At 49.7% G+C, this 16,218-nt stretch overlaps 1 protein-coding gene across 1 annotated transcript in view; it reads left to right on the plus strand.

Annotated features, from left to right (window-relative positions):
• CRAMP1 (cramped chromatin regulator homolog 1) overlaps nt 1-16,218 on the plus strand; it is a 65,652-nt gene that overhangs the window by 34,725 nt on the left and 14,709 nt on the right. Inside the window, exons 6-13 of the mRNA XM_014539988.1 lie at nt 898-946; nt 5,002-5,087; nt 5,637-5,760; nt 6,805-6,886; nt 7,389-8,522; nt 11,545-11,725; nt 15,019-15,200; nt 15,290-15,364. Coding sequence (XP_014395474.1) covers nt 898-946; nt 5,002-5,087; nt 5,637-5,760; nt 6,805-6,886; nt 7,389-8,522; nt 11,545-11,725; nt 15,019-15,200; nt 15,290-15,364 — 1,913 coding nt within the window. The remainder of the gene's footprint in view (nt 1-897; nt 947-5,001; nt 5,088-5,636; nt 5,761-6,804; nt 6,887-7,388; nt 8,523-11,544; nt 11,726-15,018; nt 15,201-15,289; nt 15,365-16,218) is intronic.

The raw sequence follows: 16,218 nt of genomic DNA on the forward strand, positions 1-16,218 counted from the left end.
CCCCCCCCCCCCCACCCCACAACTGGGGATTCGAGCCTGCAACCCAGGCATGTGCCCTTGACCAGAATCAAATGCTGGACCCTTCAGTCCACAGGCTGTTGCTCTATCCACTGAGCCAAACCAGTTAGGGCTGAAAGGTTTTTTCTTTCATCACTTTAAAGATGTTCCACTGTCTCTGGCTTGTACGGTTTCTGGTGAGAGGTCACATCTGTGTCCTGGTTCCTCTAGAAGAGATGTTCTTTTCTTTCTCTGGCTGCTTTTAAGATTTTGTCCTTGTCTTTGGTTTTCAGTCTGGCTGTGTATTTATAGCTTGTGCCCCTTCCCCCCGCCCCCCCAAAATATAGAATCATTCAAAGACTTTACAGTGAGCACCCAAACATCCACTGCCTAGATCTCCCATTACCTGGTTACTTGACTTGGTTTCCACATGTCCTGAGGACAGTACTAAGTACCAGGAGGGCAGAGGAAATGTGCATTATCTGGGCTGATCATCCAGCGGACCCTGGGACCTAGGGCTCAAAGCTGACTAAGGCAGGCCCGCAGGTAACTAGAGGCCAGCAGGAGAAATGTGCACAGTGGTTACTTGAGGAAGGAGCCTCTAAACGCAGTTGAGGACGAGTGGAGATTCAGCATAGCCCAGGGGTCTGAGAGGCTTTTGGGAGGAGTGATCATCTGTGCAGAGGCAGATAGTAGTCCCAGGAGAAAGTCTGGGTGTGTGGAGAGGACATGCCGGTGACGCCTTGTTTTGACTTTGTGGGAGGGGCTGCAGCTAACATAGGGGTTTTATTTGGAAGACCTTAGATATTCTGTTTGGATTCTACAAGAAAGTAATTATATCTTTACCAGTTTTGCTCCTAACTGCTCCAAGGTCATGTCTATTTCCTTTTCTGTTTAAAGGTATGGATGACAAGAATGCCACGAAGTTGAATGAGCTCATTCAGGTTGGGTAAGTACAAATTATATTATGAGACACCACCTGCTCATGTTGGGCGTTTGCATTGTTCTCTGAAATACAGAACTAGAAATACTCATCTGTCCCTCCCACTCACCCCAGCAGAGCTTCTGCGCTTTCACCCCGACCACTCCGTTCCTTGTCTTAGGTCATCTCCCCCACCACCCAAGATCTCTGCTGGTCAAAGCTCAGCTGTCCTGTAGGTCAAACTATCTCCTGGAACAGTCTTCACTGGCCTCTGCTGTATCCAGAGCATCGCCTTCCTGTACCTCTGGTTCTTGTCTCCCCCAGCCCGGGGTTGGATGGCCTGTGAGCCCCTGTTTCTCAGGTGTGAGCTCCTGCTAGGTGGGGCTCGCTGTATGTGCTTCTGTTCAGGCTCCAGCCCAGCATGGATGCTCTTACAGATGCTCGTGTTGCATTCCCAAGGCTTTATTTCTATGAACTGCTGCCCTTTTGCAGCCAGTCATGATAGTAACTAGGATGTAGATATCACCACCCTGTGAAAGAGCAGACCCACTCCAACCGCCAGGAGTGTAGGTAGTCTTAACTACTGGTGGTGTTGGGCAAACGGAGCCTCCTGGATGTGTGTGGGGTATGATTAGGCAAGTAGGAAGAGGCCACCTGCCATGGCCTTGTGGATCTTTTGTCACCTCCCCACCCCATTTACCTGTTGTAGCTTCAGCATCCCATATTCCTTCCCACCCTTACACCTGCCCTGCATTTGTCAGGTGGAAGCTGTATTTGCTCCAACTTTAAACATTTTTCTCCTGGGCACATCTTCAGGGGAGGAGATGGTAAGTGTGTGCCTAACTCTATATGGAACTGCCAGAACTTTCCAGGGAGAGTTCCAGTAGCTCCTTTTGAACCATCCTAGTGGGTGTGAAGTGGTATTTCATTGTGAGTGTGTGTTTTTGTTGATTGCAGAGAGGAAGGGGAGGGAGAGAGATAGAAACATCAATGATGAGAGAGAATCATTGATTGGCTACCTCCTGCACGCCATACTGGGGATGGAGCCTGTAACCTGGGCATGTGCCCTGACCGGGAATCTAGCCGTGACCTCCTAGTTCATATGTCAATACTCAACCACCGAGCCACGCTGGCTGGGCTCATTGTGGTTTTGATTAGCATTTCCCCAATGACTAATGATGTTGAGCATCTTTCCTGTGCTCCTTTACCATTTTTATTTCTTCTTTGGTGACGTGTTTGTTCAAATCTTGTACCTATTTTCTTATGTTTGAGTTTAGAGAGTTCTTTATATATTCTAGACCAGCGGTCCGTGAGGTCCCAAAGGTTGGCGATCGCTGTTCTAGACACCAGTCTTTTATCAGATAGGTGATTTGTAAATATTTTCTTCCACTCTGTGACTTGTCTCATCATCTCTTTACTAGTGTCTTTCAAAGGGCAGAGTATTTAGTTTTGATTAGATCCAATTTGCCATCCTTTGCTTTTGTGGACTAACGTGTTGTAGCTAAGAACCCTTTGCCTACTAAGGTCACAAAGATGTTCGCCTGTTTCCTTCTAAAAGATTTATAGTTTGACGTTTAAATCCATGCCCTACTTTGGATTTTTTTTTTATATGATGTAAAGTTTATACCTAGGTTTATATTTTTGGCCTATGGGTGTCCAGTTGTCCCAGCCTTTTCTGTAGAAAGGACCATCATCTAAGGTCAATTGACTGTACTAAGTGTGTCTTTTTCAAGACCTTTAATTCTGTTCTATTGATTTGTGTCCATTCTTTCACCAATAGACAAAAGATTTTTATTACAAAGCAAAAAGCTTGTAAAGGTGAAACAGATGCGGGGAAATTAGTACAGTGCCTTGATTTAAGACCAAAAAGCATTGCGTATTTAACCAACTTCCTGTCTGTGCTTCTCCTGCAGACCTTTTTCAATTAACTGTGGATCTCCTTTTGTTATAAAATTATAGAATTAGATAAAAGAGTAAATGAATTGAGAAAAGCTCCAAAATTGAATCTTATTACATTGGTCACAGACCCAGCAGCATGCTTATTGGATTTATCAAGTAACTGTAGAGAAGAAAATAAACCTCTCAGAATGGAAAGCCAGACTCCCATGCACTTAGAGGAATTATTCTGTTGCCTGTTTTGTCAAAGTAACACTCAAGTGCAGGGGTTCAGATAGAATCCTCTGTTTTGTTACTTTCCATCAGAGGTCAAGCTGGCCTGGCCTGTCAGTAGTCTCGCCTGTCTTCCCGCCACGGGGCTGGTGTGCGAGGGTGGGGAGTGCAGGTCGTGTCCCAGGACCGGGCCAGGCCTTGAGAGGCCTTTTCTGTGTGAGCTTGAACATGGCTTTACCTTGTACAGGCTCCAAACTCAGGCTGCTCATAGAACTTCCATTTGAGAGAAAAGGAAAGGAATTGTATTCTCAGGATGGTTATTTAGTCATAAAAAGAGGGCTGCTCAATTTCACTTTTTTTAAAAAAAAGGAAGTCACAAAATAGCAGTTTAACGGAAAATGTGATCATCACAAACACAGGTGCCACATGACACAGCTCCACCTGCTCTTTAAGTCTTGCCTGCTACTGTTTTGTTTTGTTTGGGGGCAGATGCAACAAAAAGTGATGATGGGCAGGAAAGTCCACTTGTCCCCAGAGCCCTTTATTGGAGGAGGTTAAGATTCGACTTGGTGCTCAATTACTGCTGTTTTAAAGCTCTCCTCCCAATTCCCTCTTCAGTAGCACCTTGTGGCCCTGGATCGCCCATGAGTTCAGGTGGCTAAAACTCAAGCTTTGGTCTCAGTGGAGTGTGGTGGTGGTTCATGTGGACTCTTATCCTCTCTGAATTGCTCCTCCTTACAGAATTGGGGGGGCTGGCTTTCTGGGGCCACAGCTGGGAGTTAGCCAATTAGAAAAGTTGGTTAAAACAGAGTCATAAAACTTCATGACACCCATTACTGAGTACAACATGGGCAAACCTCCCTGTTGTGTGGATGCTGGAGAACAGAAACATAAACCTTTCCTGCCCATGGTTTCTCTTCCCTGTCTGCAAATCCACTTGCTAAGGTGACTTGGTTTTAAATAGAAATAAAAAGAATAGGTTATATGTTTGCCTCTAGAAAACAGACAAACAAACAAAAAAACAGTTATAAAACAATATACACGGACCTTGAAACTTTTGTAAAACAGAAACCTACATTTGCTTACCAGACACAGCTGGCTGGCCAAGGCCTTTTCTTTGATGGGGCCCATCCTCAGAGTTCTGGGTTGTTTTTATTTTAGAAGCTTAGTCAAGATGCATTGCAATTAACCGTTTTCAAGCGGAACGAGCATAGAAATGCACGGCAGTGGGGCTGTAGGGTGCTTCCAGTCACCCTCAGTCTTTCACAGTTGTCTTGTCCGCACTCACTTGACTGCCATTTTAAAAAAACAATCTACCCTTATTGAGTAATTCCAAAGCATTCTAAGTGTGTTTATTAGAAGAAACTATTTTTGTGGCTTTTGTACTCGTTTAAAGTATTTCTTTAATTCTAACACTATCTAAAGTCCTGCCACAGCAGTGCTCACAGTGTCACTGGCATCTGTGACAGACAGACTTGAAGCAGGCCCACTGACTTGATGCCCTGTGCCTGCTGGCTGTGAGTGCCCCGTACCCCAGGTCCCAGTAGTATGGTTTCCAGAGGTACTGGGGGGCTGGGGGACATTGCTGACGTGAAGATGTGGTCTCTGAGTTGGGTTGAGGTCACATAGAGATGGGTTGAAACTTATTCACAAGGGATCCTGTGGAGGAAGAGGAGAGAAGGGTACATCATCTGGTATCTGAGGGGGGCTCACTGTCATGGGCTTTCCAGAGGGTCAGACGGCAGCTGATGCCGCGCCCATCACCAGGCAGGAGGCAGGGCAAGTTTCCTGTGAATGACAGGCATCCCCTTTGCAGTGTGAGGTGTGAGTGGGAAAGTATTGGACATCCAGAGCCATAGGGCTGAGCAGGAGCTCTGAAGGCCAGGATGGGTGCCCAGCCAGGGCCTCCCTGCGCAGGACAGGGAGCTACTGTTCATTGAGAGGTCTCAGCATTTCTTTAAAAATTTTCCCAGGGCCACCACAGTGCGTTACAAAGGAAGAAACCTTCGAATCAAAGCGCCCATGTGCCGAGCCCTGAAGAAGCTCTGTGACCCAGACGGTATGTAGAAGGTGGGGTGGGGTTGGGGGCGTGTTTTCTCTTCTCCATTTAGCATTCGATAGGCCGAGCTCTGTGTCCGAGCATTCCCAAACCCATGAGCAATTCTTGGGTCCAAAGCAGTGTGTCCACTCACAGCATTCAGTAGTGTGAGTGGTGGCAGGAGGGAGTCCCGTGGCCTCGTGTGGCCCAGTCATTGCCACAGCTTGGCGGGTACCCTAGTGGCCATGTTGGCGCTTCTCTGCCAGCTCTGCTTCACCTCCCAGGCCATTTGTCCACGGCTCCTCCTGACCGAGTTGTCTGGCCAACCACGTTGCCTTCTGCATGGCAGTCTGTTGGCCAGGCTCTCACAGCCCCTTCTTGTCGCAGGCCTCCAGCTTTGCGGGTACCCTAGTGGCCATGTTAGCGGTTCTCGTGGGCTTCTCTGCCAGCTCTGCTTCGCCTCCCAGGCCATTTGTCCACGGTTCCTCCTGACCGAGTTGTCTGGCCAACCACTTTGCCTTCTGCATGGCAGTCTATTGGCCAGGCTCTCACAGCCCCTTCTTGTCGCAGGCCTGAGTGATGAAGAGGACCAGAAGCCAGTGCGTCTGCCCTTGAGAGTCCCCGTAGAGCTACAGCCAAGGAACAATCATGCCTGGGCCCGCGTACAGAGCCTCTCCCAGAACCCCAGGCTCAGGTAACTGCCTTTGGAGTTTGGTAGGGAGCCAGCTGGGAGGGATGTGAACAGAGGGTGGTATATGGGTTCCCTCATGGACCCCTGAGTGATGCTCCAAAATTCCATGGGGGTAGGGTGAGGGTAGTGTACTGCTGGGGGCCTGGAGGCGTGAGTCTCGCAGGCCAGGAGCGGATGTAGAAAGATGTCGTGATTAGCAAGTTGATGACTATAGCATTTCCCCCATTCCCTTTCCATTGCCTCTTACCATTCCCTAAAGTTTGGTATCTGATTTGTGGATGGGGCACCACGGCGAGTACAGACCATTTTCCAGTTACACATTTTTATTTTTATAGATTGAGGTAAAAGTCACATAACATAGAATTAACCATTAGCCATTTCTAGGTATCCCAATTAGGACACTTGAGTACTTTCACAGTGTTGTACAGCTACCATTTCTATTTAGTTCCAGAATATTTTTGGCACTCCAAAAGGAAGCCTGGTTTCCACTAAACAGTTGCTTCTCATCCCCCCGCCCCTGGTCCTTGGCCCCCAGCAATCGCAGATGTACCTTCTGCCTCTATAGATTGGCTGTTCTGGACGTTAGACATAAGCGGAATCTCCTATTATAGTCCTTTCTTTCTGACCTCACACTGAGCATCATGTTTTCAGGTGCTGAGCATCCACATGGTGGTGTGTCTGTGCTTCGTTCCTCCCATGTGTATTTTTATTTCTCGGGGTTATTAAGGCTGGCCAGGCCTCCCCTTCTGACCCAAAAGGTGCTTATTAGAATAGTTAGGTGGGCTGTGCCCAGGTCCATGTTCTGGGTGAGATCTTGCACTGTGAAGGGCAGATAGGTCTCTGCTTTATCTTCTTGCAGTTTCATATGAGTCTCTAGTTACTCAATTTAAAAGGTTCATTTTTAAGAAAAGGAGTCATCATGGCTCTGGCCCCGCCGTGGTACCTTACTCTTTATGGCATTGACTTGCTGCCAGCAGCCCGGGGGCTCTTCAGAAGGTTCTATCCCCATGGTAACAGCTTTCCTCTTCCCATTTTTGTTTCCTATAGGATGATCGTGGAACTTCATCGGAAGGTCTCCAGCCTCATTGAATTTTTGAAGCAGAAATGGGAGCTCCATGAAGTGCGAATTGTATCTTTTTCCTACTAAAGCAACCCCCCCGCACCACCACCACCATCATATCTACAGCATCTGCTGCCTCAGAATGGTGTCTGTCCTGCCTGTCACTCCCAGGATTGCACTGGGGCCAATGTGGCGTAGCAGCTATGCTGTGAGATGGTATACAGCCAGAACTAAAATCCATAGCCCCTTTTCCTCCGGGTTTTGGGTGTGTGGTCCCCTTTTACCTTGCAGTGTTAGAACTGTGTCACAGCAGCCCTCCATGTGGTGAGCAACTACCATCTGGCCCGTGGGGTATGGGGTAAACATCCCTGGGAGCAGATTGATCAAATGACTAAGGATAGTGTCAGACGTCTCCTTAGCCAGCTCCCAGCCCTGCCCAGTCCACAGCAAGAACAGTGTGTGCTAGGAGTAGGTTCCTAAAGAAGGAAATACCTGAGTCATGCCTTTCCCAAGGCCCTGTGATGCCCAGGGGCGGGTGCTGCTACAGATGGTTCCTTGACAGTGCGCTAAGCGGAAGACGCTCGCGGAGCGGCAGCTGCAGGATTCGTTTGTGGAGCCGTCACAGGAGAAAGTAATGCTGCACCTGTTCCCTGGGGAGAACTGTACGCTGACCCCACTTCCAGGAGTGGCCCGTGTGGTGCACTCTAAGGCCTTCTGCACGGTGCACTGGCAGGAGGGTGGCCGGTGCAAACAGAGCTCCAAAGATGCCCACACACTGCCTCCAGCTCAGATCCTGGGCATCCAGAGCGGGCAGGGTACAGCCAGGGGCCAAGTGAAGTGCCCAAGGAGCGGCACCGAAGGCAAGGGCGGGGGGCGGCCTCCTCCCTCCATGGACACTTCTCAGAGCTCTGGAGAGAGTTCCCCTGAAAGTGCCCTTGGGGAGGGGGCTGCCCCAAGCCTCAGCAGCCCGAACGCTCCCGACAGGCTTCCCCCTGGGCTCCAGGATGCTGGGGTACAGACCCCTACGGCAGCTCCTGTAGAGGTTGGGGACGGCCCAGCCAAAGAGCCCGGGGCCACGACTTGTGCCTGTGGCCAGCTCCCAGAGCTGGAGGACGATCTCTCTCTCCTAGACCCCTTCCCCCGCTACATGAAGTCCTGCCAGGACCTCATCCTCCCTGAGCCGTGCCACTGTGCAGACTCTCGGCTCTCGGCCTGTGTCTCCCCAGAGACTCAAGCCCCCAGCAGCGCAGAGGTGGCCAACCTTGCCCAGACCAGGGCACCGTCTCCTGTCCGTGGCCTATCTGGCCTGGAGCCTCAGCCCAGCCCAGGGCTCCAGCCAGATGTTTGCACTAAAGACTCAGCAGATGCTCCTGCGGAGGAGCCCCAGGAGAAGGTGAGCCCCTCGGACCCCCCGCCACCTCAGGGACAGCCTTCTGCCAAGCCTCCAAAAGATGTCCCTGCCAGCCGGCTGGCCCAGCAGCTCCGCGAAGAGGGCTGGAACCTGCAGACCTCCGAGAGCCTGACACTGGCCGAAGTCTACCTCATGATGGGAAAGCCAAGCAAGCTGCAGCTGGAGTATGACTGGCTGGCCGAGCTGGGCCCCGAGGGCCAGGCCCCTGGTGGTTCCCCACCTGCTGCCTTTCACAAGCAGCGCCTCCTCAGCTGCCTCCTGAAGCTCATCTCCACTGAGGTCAACCCCAGACTGGTGAGTGAGTGTCCGCACGGCTCTGTTGGCACCCAGAGGGCAATCAGGCCCAGCCCCATAGCAGGTGGTCAGGAGTCCCACTGGCTCCTCAGGGAAGGGCAGGAGGCAGGGACCTCAGTGACCAGAGAGGCAGAGGTTCTCACAGACCATGTTTCATTTTATTGAGCGAGGCCATGCTGAGCACTGGCCAGGGTTTTGGCTTCTTGCCAGACAAGGGCCCTGTCTTCTGCTTCTAGGCTCACACAGGGCTCCAAAGAGGACAGCAACCAGCAGGCCATGCCTGTTGGGCCTTGCTAGGCTCCAGTGATTCTGCTGAGCCCTGAGCGTGCCAGCCAAGGGGTCAGTGTACAGAGGTGAGGTGGCAGGCTTGGCCAGGACGGAGCCAGATTGGACTTTCTCTAGGTGTCGGGAGGGTTGCAGGTTTCTGCAGAGGAATGACAAGGTCGGGTTTGCACTTCAGAATGGCTGTCCTGGGAGGACAGTGGTGGCACAGCCTCAGTGAAGGGAGTGGAGCTGGAGGGGAAAATGGAATGCTGGGGCTGAGAGCTGCATGGTGTGGGGCTTAGCTTTGTGGGGCTGCACCCAGGAAACCTCTGCAGGCCGACCTCCGTGGGTCGCTGTCCAGGAGACGGCTAGTTGAAGTAGTCTGGGGCTCCTCAGGAGGGTCCAAGGTGAGTGGGTGGATCCCTGAGCCCAGGGAGTGACCATGGTGGCCCAGGAAGTGGGTGGTCATGCCAGGTAGGCCATGGCATGTGACCCCAGCCAGGGGAGGCTGATTAGCAGAGCTGCAAATGGGGCAGAGACTTGCTGATGGGAAAGTCTTGTAGGATCTCCTGGACACGAGCAGAGTCCTAATGCAGGCTGTTCCCGAAATAGCAGTGTATGCGTGGTGTTTAGAAGCCTGGAGGCTCATAGGTTCCCGGAGGGACAGCTGAGGGAGCTGAATGCTGTGGCTTTGGGGGACAGGCCAGGACTGCAGGCTCACTGTGCACCCCTCAGTACTGATTCACAGTCAGTACCAAGTGTAAGCGGTGCCTGAGAACACACACCACACCTTCCACTTTCCCTGAACAGACGCTCAGTCTGTGAATTTGCTGTTCTGCCTTGGTTTCTGGTTGACTCTCCCACCAGGTTCCTCTCCGTTTTCTCAGTTGTGCCCCAGGCAGTGCTTGCACACAGAGGCTCTCAGTGGAGCAGGTGAAGTCAATCAGTGCCTTGTGAGAGAGGTGGGTGGGAACTGGCTGGATGCTGCAGAGGCTGGTGAGGCAAGGCCTGAGGGTGAGAGATGGCCTTTGGATTTCGCAGCGTGGAGGTGCCCCTCGGTCAGGCATGGGCAATACTAGGGTGACTGAGCAGAGGTTATGAGTTTAAAAACGTTTTCAAGTTTGTCTTTTGGAGGGGGTCAGGAAAAGAGACTGGGGGACACATGAGTATGTCCAATACCTTATGGAAGGAGGCCAGGCTAGACTGGCTCCTGAGAAGGCTGGAGGAAACACGGCTGAGGTAGTGGCCTTGGCCTCAACTGAAGAGGAGAGTGGAGCAGGTTGGAAATACTATTGCAGAGAATACAAAGCAGAGTGCTCAGAGCCATGGTTCCCAAAGTGGGTCCCCTGTCAACAGTCTCATCTTCACCTGGGAACTTGCTAGAGATGCAGTTCTTGGGGCCCTATCACCATGGTTTTTTAAAAATATAGATTTTTATTGATTGCAGAGAGGAAGGGAGAGGGACAGAGATATATAAACATCAGTGTTGAGAGAGAATCATTGATTGGCTGCCTCCTGCACGTCCCCCACTGGGGATTGAGCCTGCAACCCAAGCAGGCATGTGCCCCAACCAGGAATGGAACTGTGACCTCCTGGTTCATAGGTTGACACTCAACCTTGAGTCACACCAGCCGGGTGATAGACCATGTTTTGACACCCTCTACCAGGTGATGCTGATGCTTCTCGGGTGCGAGAGCTGCTGACCAGAGGCCCCCGCTGAGAATGGGAACCTTGAGTTAAAGATGGATAGCCTGGCCTTTTGGTCTCCCTCCTGCTGAGGTTTGGGTGATCGCTGACAAGAGCAAGTGCCCGGGGGTCAGAATGCTGACAAGAGGCTGACTGGGCACTCGGTTGGACAATTGAATAGTGAGTCAGATTGAATAAGCTAAGCAGGAAGAGGTAGGGGGGTGGGGTAAGGGGAGGGGTCCTATGGAAAGGAGAAGGAGGGTCAGGGCTGGGGGCTGAAGGGCCATGGGAGGTACAGAGGAGGCATGGGGCCTCTGGCAGGCAGAGCAGGTGAGGCTGTGCTGAGAGTGTGGATAATGGGTTCTGTAATTTACTGCAAGGTCCCCCAGTGGGCCTTGGGTGTGGGTACCTCGGAGAATGTGGAGGACGGGGTTGGTAAAGTCACCAGGGTGAGAACAGCTGGATGGAAGGGTGTCTCTGTTGAGGGCTCAAGAGTGGAGGCAGTGCCCTCAGGCAGCAGTCTATGAAACCCCTGGGGTTTGGGATTTGATTCAGCAGGGAGCTCTTCGGCTGTGATTGCGTTTCATTCTAGAAGTTAAATCTGTATGTCTTTTCTACTCGCAATAAGAAGAGGCCACGGCAGTTGTCTTAGGCTTGTTTTCTAAAGGCTAGTTGCGGTCCCTACAATTCAGCATCTTTTGGCAGCGAGAGCCCTTCCTGGGCGGGCTGGGGTGCTCAATGCTTTCAGCTATATGTCCCCCCTCCCTCCCTTCCTCTAGTCACTTCCTGATGGTTTGCCAGTCCATGCCACCTGCCTGTGGGCAGTGAGGGCAGAGGTTTCAGGAGGGAGAGCCCTGGTTCCCTCAGTGCCCAGCTGACTGGTGATTGTGAATGCTGGCACTGCGGAGTGACGCAGGGGTGCTTTCCTTTGCCATCATGGAATGTGGTCGCTTAGCCTTTGCTGTCCATCTGATTTCAGGGAGTTCTGGTGCCTCCTGCTCCTGGGCACTCATTCCAGAACCATTGTTCATGGGCTGAGTGTGGCTGTTGTTTCTGCCCATTTCTGACCTAGGCTCCAGAATCGAACGCCAGCTCCATGGCCTCAGCGAGACCCGCCCAGGAGGAACAGTCGACGACCCCCCCAGGGAAGGTGGTGAACATCAGCTCCCGGAGCCCCCGCTGCCCTCGAAACCAGTCTGCCCTTCGCAACAGCAAGACCTTCTCTCCCAGCTCTGCGCCTTGTCCCTCCTCAGGTGAGGCTCAGCAGCCACTTTGACCAAGGGCCCACCATTCTGGGTGCCCCACTGGGCATGGGGGCTGTGCCAGGTCTGAAGGCACAGGGATTCCTGAGGCCTGGCTCCAGTCAGCCACGGTCCAGCGGGGGAGGTGAGGAAACGGAAATCACCATTTCCTCAGAGGGAGGGTGAATGTGGGCCTGTCACCAAGGGCTTTGGGACCTAGGGTGCATGAGCCAGTGGAAAACATGGGTAGCCCTTGTCAGTCCATTCACTTGGGAGGATTGGGCTTTGTGCGGGCAGCAGAAGCCTCCATAACATGCTGAGTTGGAGGTTTAGAGGCTGAGAAGGGTTGGTTCTTACTGAATCTTCTAGAGACGGTTTTCCTTTTTAATATTTTTTATTGTTGACAGTATTACATTTTCATTTATAAAAATTTTTTATTTTTTAATATTTTTTTATTGTTCATAGTATTATAGATATTTCTCATTTTTCCACCCTTTACCCTTCTCCTCCCAGCCCCTACCCACCCCCACAGGTCTTCACCACCCTATTGTCCATGAGACTGTTTTTCTTTACACCTAAAATATTCGAGTAAAGAAACCTAAGTTCAGGGAAGTCCCAGCAATACAACACAAACCTGCCAGTCCACTGTGTTCCTTTGCCCCAGTTGTATATCTGGGAGACATTTTAATTCAGGGTCCTTATTTGGGTTACTGGGTACATAAAACCAGGATCAACCTGACCTGCTTCCCTGAGGCATCAGTTTTCCTTGCTTAGTTTTATTTTTTTAAGTATATTTTTATTGATTTCTGAGAGGAAGGGAGAGGGAAAGAGAAAGAGAAACATCAGTGAATGAGAGAAAATCATTGATGGGCTGCCTCCTGCACGCCCCCTACTGGAGATCGAGCCCACAACCCAGGCATGTGCCCTGACCAGGAATCAAACTGTGACCTCCTGGTTCCTAGGTCAACACTCAACCACTGATCCACACCGGCCTGGCCTTGCTTAGTATTTTTATAGTAAAACATTAATAATTGCCATGGCTAGAATCCTGAATTTTAAAGGTAGAAAAAGAAACATGCATGTGTTGTGCGGCCCTGGTGTAAGGCTATGCTGACAGCACTTGAGCCTTCCTTCCTCTCTTCCAGCAAAGTCTTGTAACTCTTCCTGAGACTGACCTGGTGAGATGGGGATGCAGGGATAGTGGGGCTGAGGCCTGGCGTGTTCCTTTGTGTCCTGTGGCCACAAAGGCCTCCACCCCAGGCATGAGGAGTTTCAGGACCCTCTGCTGTCCTGGTCCTTGCAATGGTGACCCGTGTGCATCATACAAGAGGTGAGGCGGTCCTGCCTCTGATCTTACTCTGATCTAGATGGGTGCCCCAAAACCTGCAATAACTTTTTGGCTGAAGAGACCTAGGGTCTTGGTGTTTTAACGGTGGTCTAGGGCTGCGATTTTCAACCTTTTACATCTGATGGCATACATCAACTAATTACTAAAATCCTGCGGCACACCAAAAAATACACTTTTTGCCCATCTGACCAAAAAAAAAAAGCATAATTTTGACTCATTCACATGGACGGCTATTGTGTTGGCTGTTGTCATTGTTTTTATTTGACATTTTAAGGGAATAGAGCAGTGGTTCTCAACCTTCTTAATGCCCGCGACCCTTTAATACGGTTCCTCATGTTATGGTGACCCCCAACCATAAAATTATTTTTGTTGCTACTTCATAACTGTAATTTTGATACTGTTATGAATCGTCATGTAAATATCTGATATGCAGGATGTAGTTTCATTGTTCGCGACCCACAGGTTGAGAACTGCTGGAATAGAGGTTAGTGCCCCTGACTAAATGCTCAGATGTTGCATGTTTTAAAAAGACTTGTGGCAACAAAATTTGAAAATCCCTGCTCTAGGGTTATTTTCTGGTCAGTGAACGTTATTAGCATTATGTCTTCTCTTATTTACTGTGTTGCAAATAGCCCGCCTGTTAAGTGCTCGAAGATTCCATTTCCTTGAGAGCACTTCATAGGGGCCTTTAGGAAAACTGGGCTGCTGCTGTGTCAGGCTCTCCACCTCCTGCAGCTCTTAGTTTTGTTTTCTCCACCTTGATCCTGATTCCTTGCTATACTTCATGAGGAGGGCAGCAGCATACTGTGAATTGGTTGTTCTCGCAGATATAGTCACTGTACTTGATAGTAGGGCTAGCTGGTAGATTGTATATTCTTTTTGCATTCTGTTTTTAAAATTTTCGATTCTGTGTACTCTTTAATATCCATCCTCTTTCTTAATTAAGGATCCTTCTGGACTAATCCACCTGCAGTGCTAGAATCCATACCAGTGCTTAGAAGACCTGGTCTCTGATACCATGAGTGTCAGTGTAACCTCACAGATTTGCAAATAAAGAAAAGGGGAAGGAGCCAGGCCAGTATGGCTCAGTGGTTGAGCCTCAATCTACGAACCAGGGGGTCACAATTCAATTCCCAGTCAGGGCACATGCCTGGGTTGTGGGCTCGATCCCCAGTAGGGGGAGTGCAGGAGGCAGCCGATCAATGATTCTTTCTCATCGTTGATGTTTCTCTCTCCCTCTCCCTACCTCTCTGGAATCAATAAAAATATCTTTTAAAAAAAGAAAAAGAAGAAGAAGGGAAGGAGATCCATTCTACCATGAATCAAGGGTGCTTTGCAGCAGCATCTATGGTAACAGCTAGCAGAGTCCCAAAATAGTGGTTCCTAAATACCTACTTTCTGTCCCTCTATTTCTGGGTCGGTTTTCTGTATAATTACAGATTTAGACCAGGCATCAGCAAACTATGGCCTATGGCCTAGTTGTTGTAAATAAAGTTTTATTGGTACATGGTTGTGCTCACTGGTGCATACACATGTTGCCTGTAGCTGCTTTTGTACTACAGCTGCAGAATTGAGATTAGCAGAGTCTGCAGGCCCACAAAGCAATATTTATTATCTTTAAAGAGAGAGTTTGCTGACCTCTGTTCTACACTAGATATTCTGCTAGGTTCGTCTAGCTCTGAAAAATGAATGCCTAGCTGCCTTTCCCACCAAGGCTCAAACAAAATGGTAAAGTTTCTTTATCCTGTCAGGAAGAGCTATGATCTGCTCAGGTTGGAAACTAGAATTTCAGGGAGAAAGATGGGAAAGCAGGTTTTATGGGACTAAGAAAAAGGGAACTCCTTTCCAGGAAACAGAACAGGTTGTCAGGAATTCTTGATTTTCTTTCCAGTAGAACTCCACACTGGAGATGTTGCTGGGTGAGGGTATTCTATTCACTTCCCTTCTCCTTTTCTAGGTTTGAGAAACCCTCCAAGACCCCTCTTGGTGGCTGGTTCCTCTAGTACAGGAAGCAGTGACTCAGATGGTGGCCTTTTTGCTGTCCCAACAACTTTGCCGCCCAACAGCCGACACGGGAAGCTCTTCTCTCCTAATAAAGAGACAGAATTGACTTTCCTTCAGCATCTGAACTCCATCAGTGTAAGTGCAGGGAATGCTCCCCTCTGCTTGCCTGCAGACCCATGTTTGCTGTGAAAACACTCAGGGATCGGGCACTGTTTTCCTCATAGATGCAGTCGGATTTCTTCTTGCCAAAGCCCCGGAAGTTGCAGAACCGGCACCTACGGAAGCCGCTGGTGGTCCAGGTCAGGAACACTGGTCAGGTTTGCATAGCTGGGCTCCCCCTGGCCAAGCTGCCCGACACACTGGTTTTCTCCCGTGTCTTTAGTGTTCAACTGAAATGGAGAATCCCTGCCACTTTCTCCCTTCTTAAGAATAGGGTAAATAAAGTAATAACAGTGACCCTTACTGTATCTGAAAATGAAGATCATCTTACCCTGGCCTCTTTGCTCAGTGGTTAGTGTTGGCCCTCAATCTGAAGGGTCACGGGTTCAATTCCAGTCAAGGGTACAAACCTCGTTTGCAGGGTCAATCCCTGGCTCTGGTCAGGGTGCATGTAGGAGGCAACCAATAGATGTGTCTCCCTCACATTTGTGTTTCTCTCTGTCTCTCCCTCACCCTTCCAGTCTCTCTTAAAAAAAAAAATCAATGTAAAAATATCCTCAGGTGGAGGATTAACTAAACAAAACAAAACAAAAATGATAATCTTTATATAACGAAAACCACTTGCAAAAAAGACAGAAAGTTATGGGACTCGAGTCCTAAGAAGGTTTTGGATTGGGATATATTTGAGGATGCTCAGAACATCTCTTTGTAAATATGTAGTCAGTGGAAGCAGTGGGTAAGGTATATGGATAGGCCATAATGATAAACCCTGGTGGACCTGTAGGTGACATGCAGACCAGAGAGGGAGATACAGCAATGAGACACACGTGAGAAAAAGGGCAGTTTATTTGGAAGTAAAAGGATAAAAGAGGTGAAATGGAAATTCTGGTATGACTTTGGGCTTAGAAAGTTATTAATATGCATTGTTTTGGGATTAATGCATAGGTGTCTTTTGTTAGACCCTTAGAAATCTTTTGAGATTAAGTTATATAGA

The sequence above is a fragment of the Myotis brandtii genome, unplaced genomic scaffold, assembly GCF_000412655.1.
Source record: "Myotis brandtii unplaced genomic scaffold, ASM41265v1 scaffold233, whole genome shotgun sequence".
In the NCBI taxonomy this organism is placed as follows: domain Eukaryota; kingdom Metazoa; phylum Chordata; class Mammalia; order Chiroptera; family Vespertilionidae; genus Myotis; species Myotis brandtii.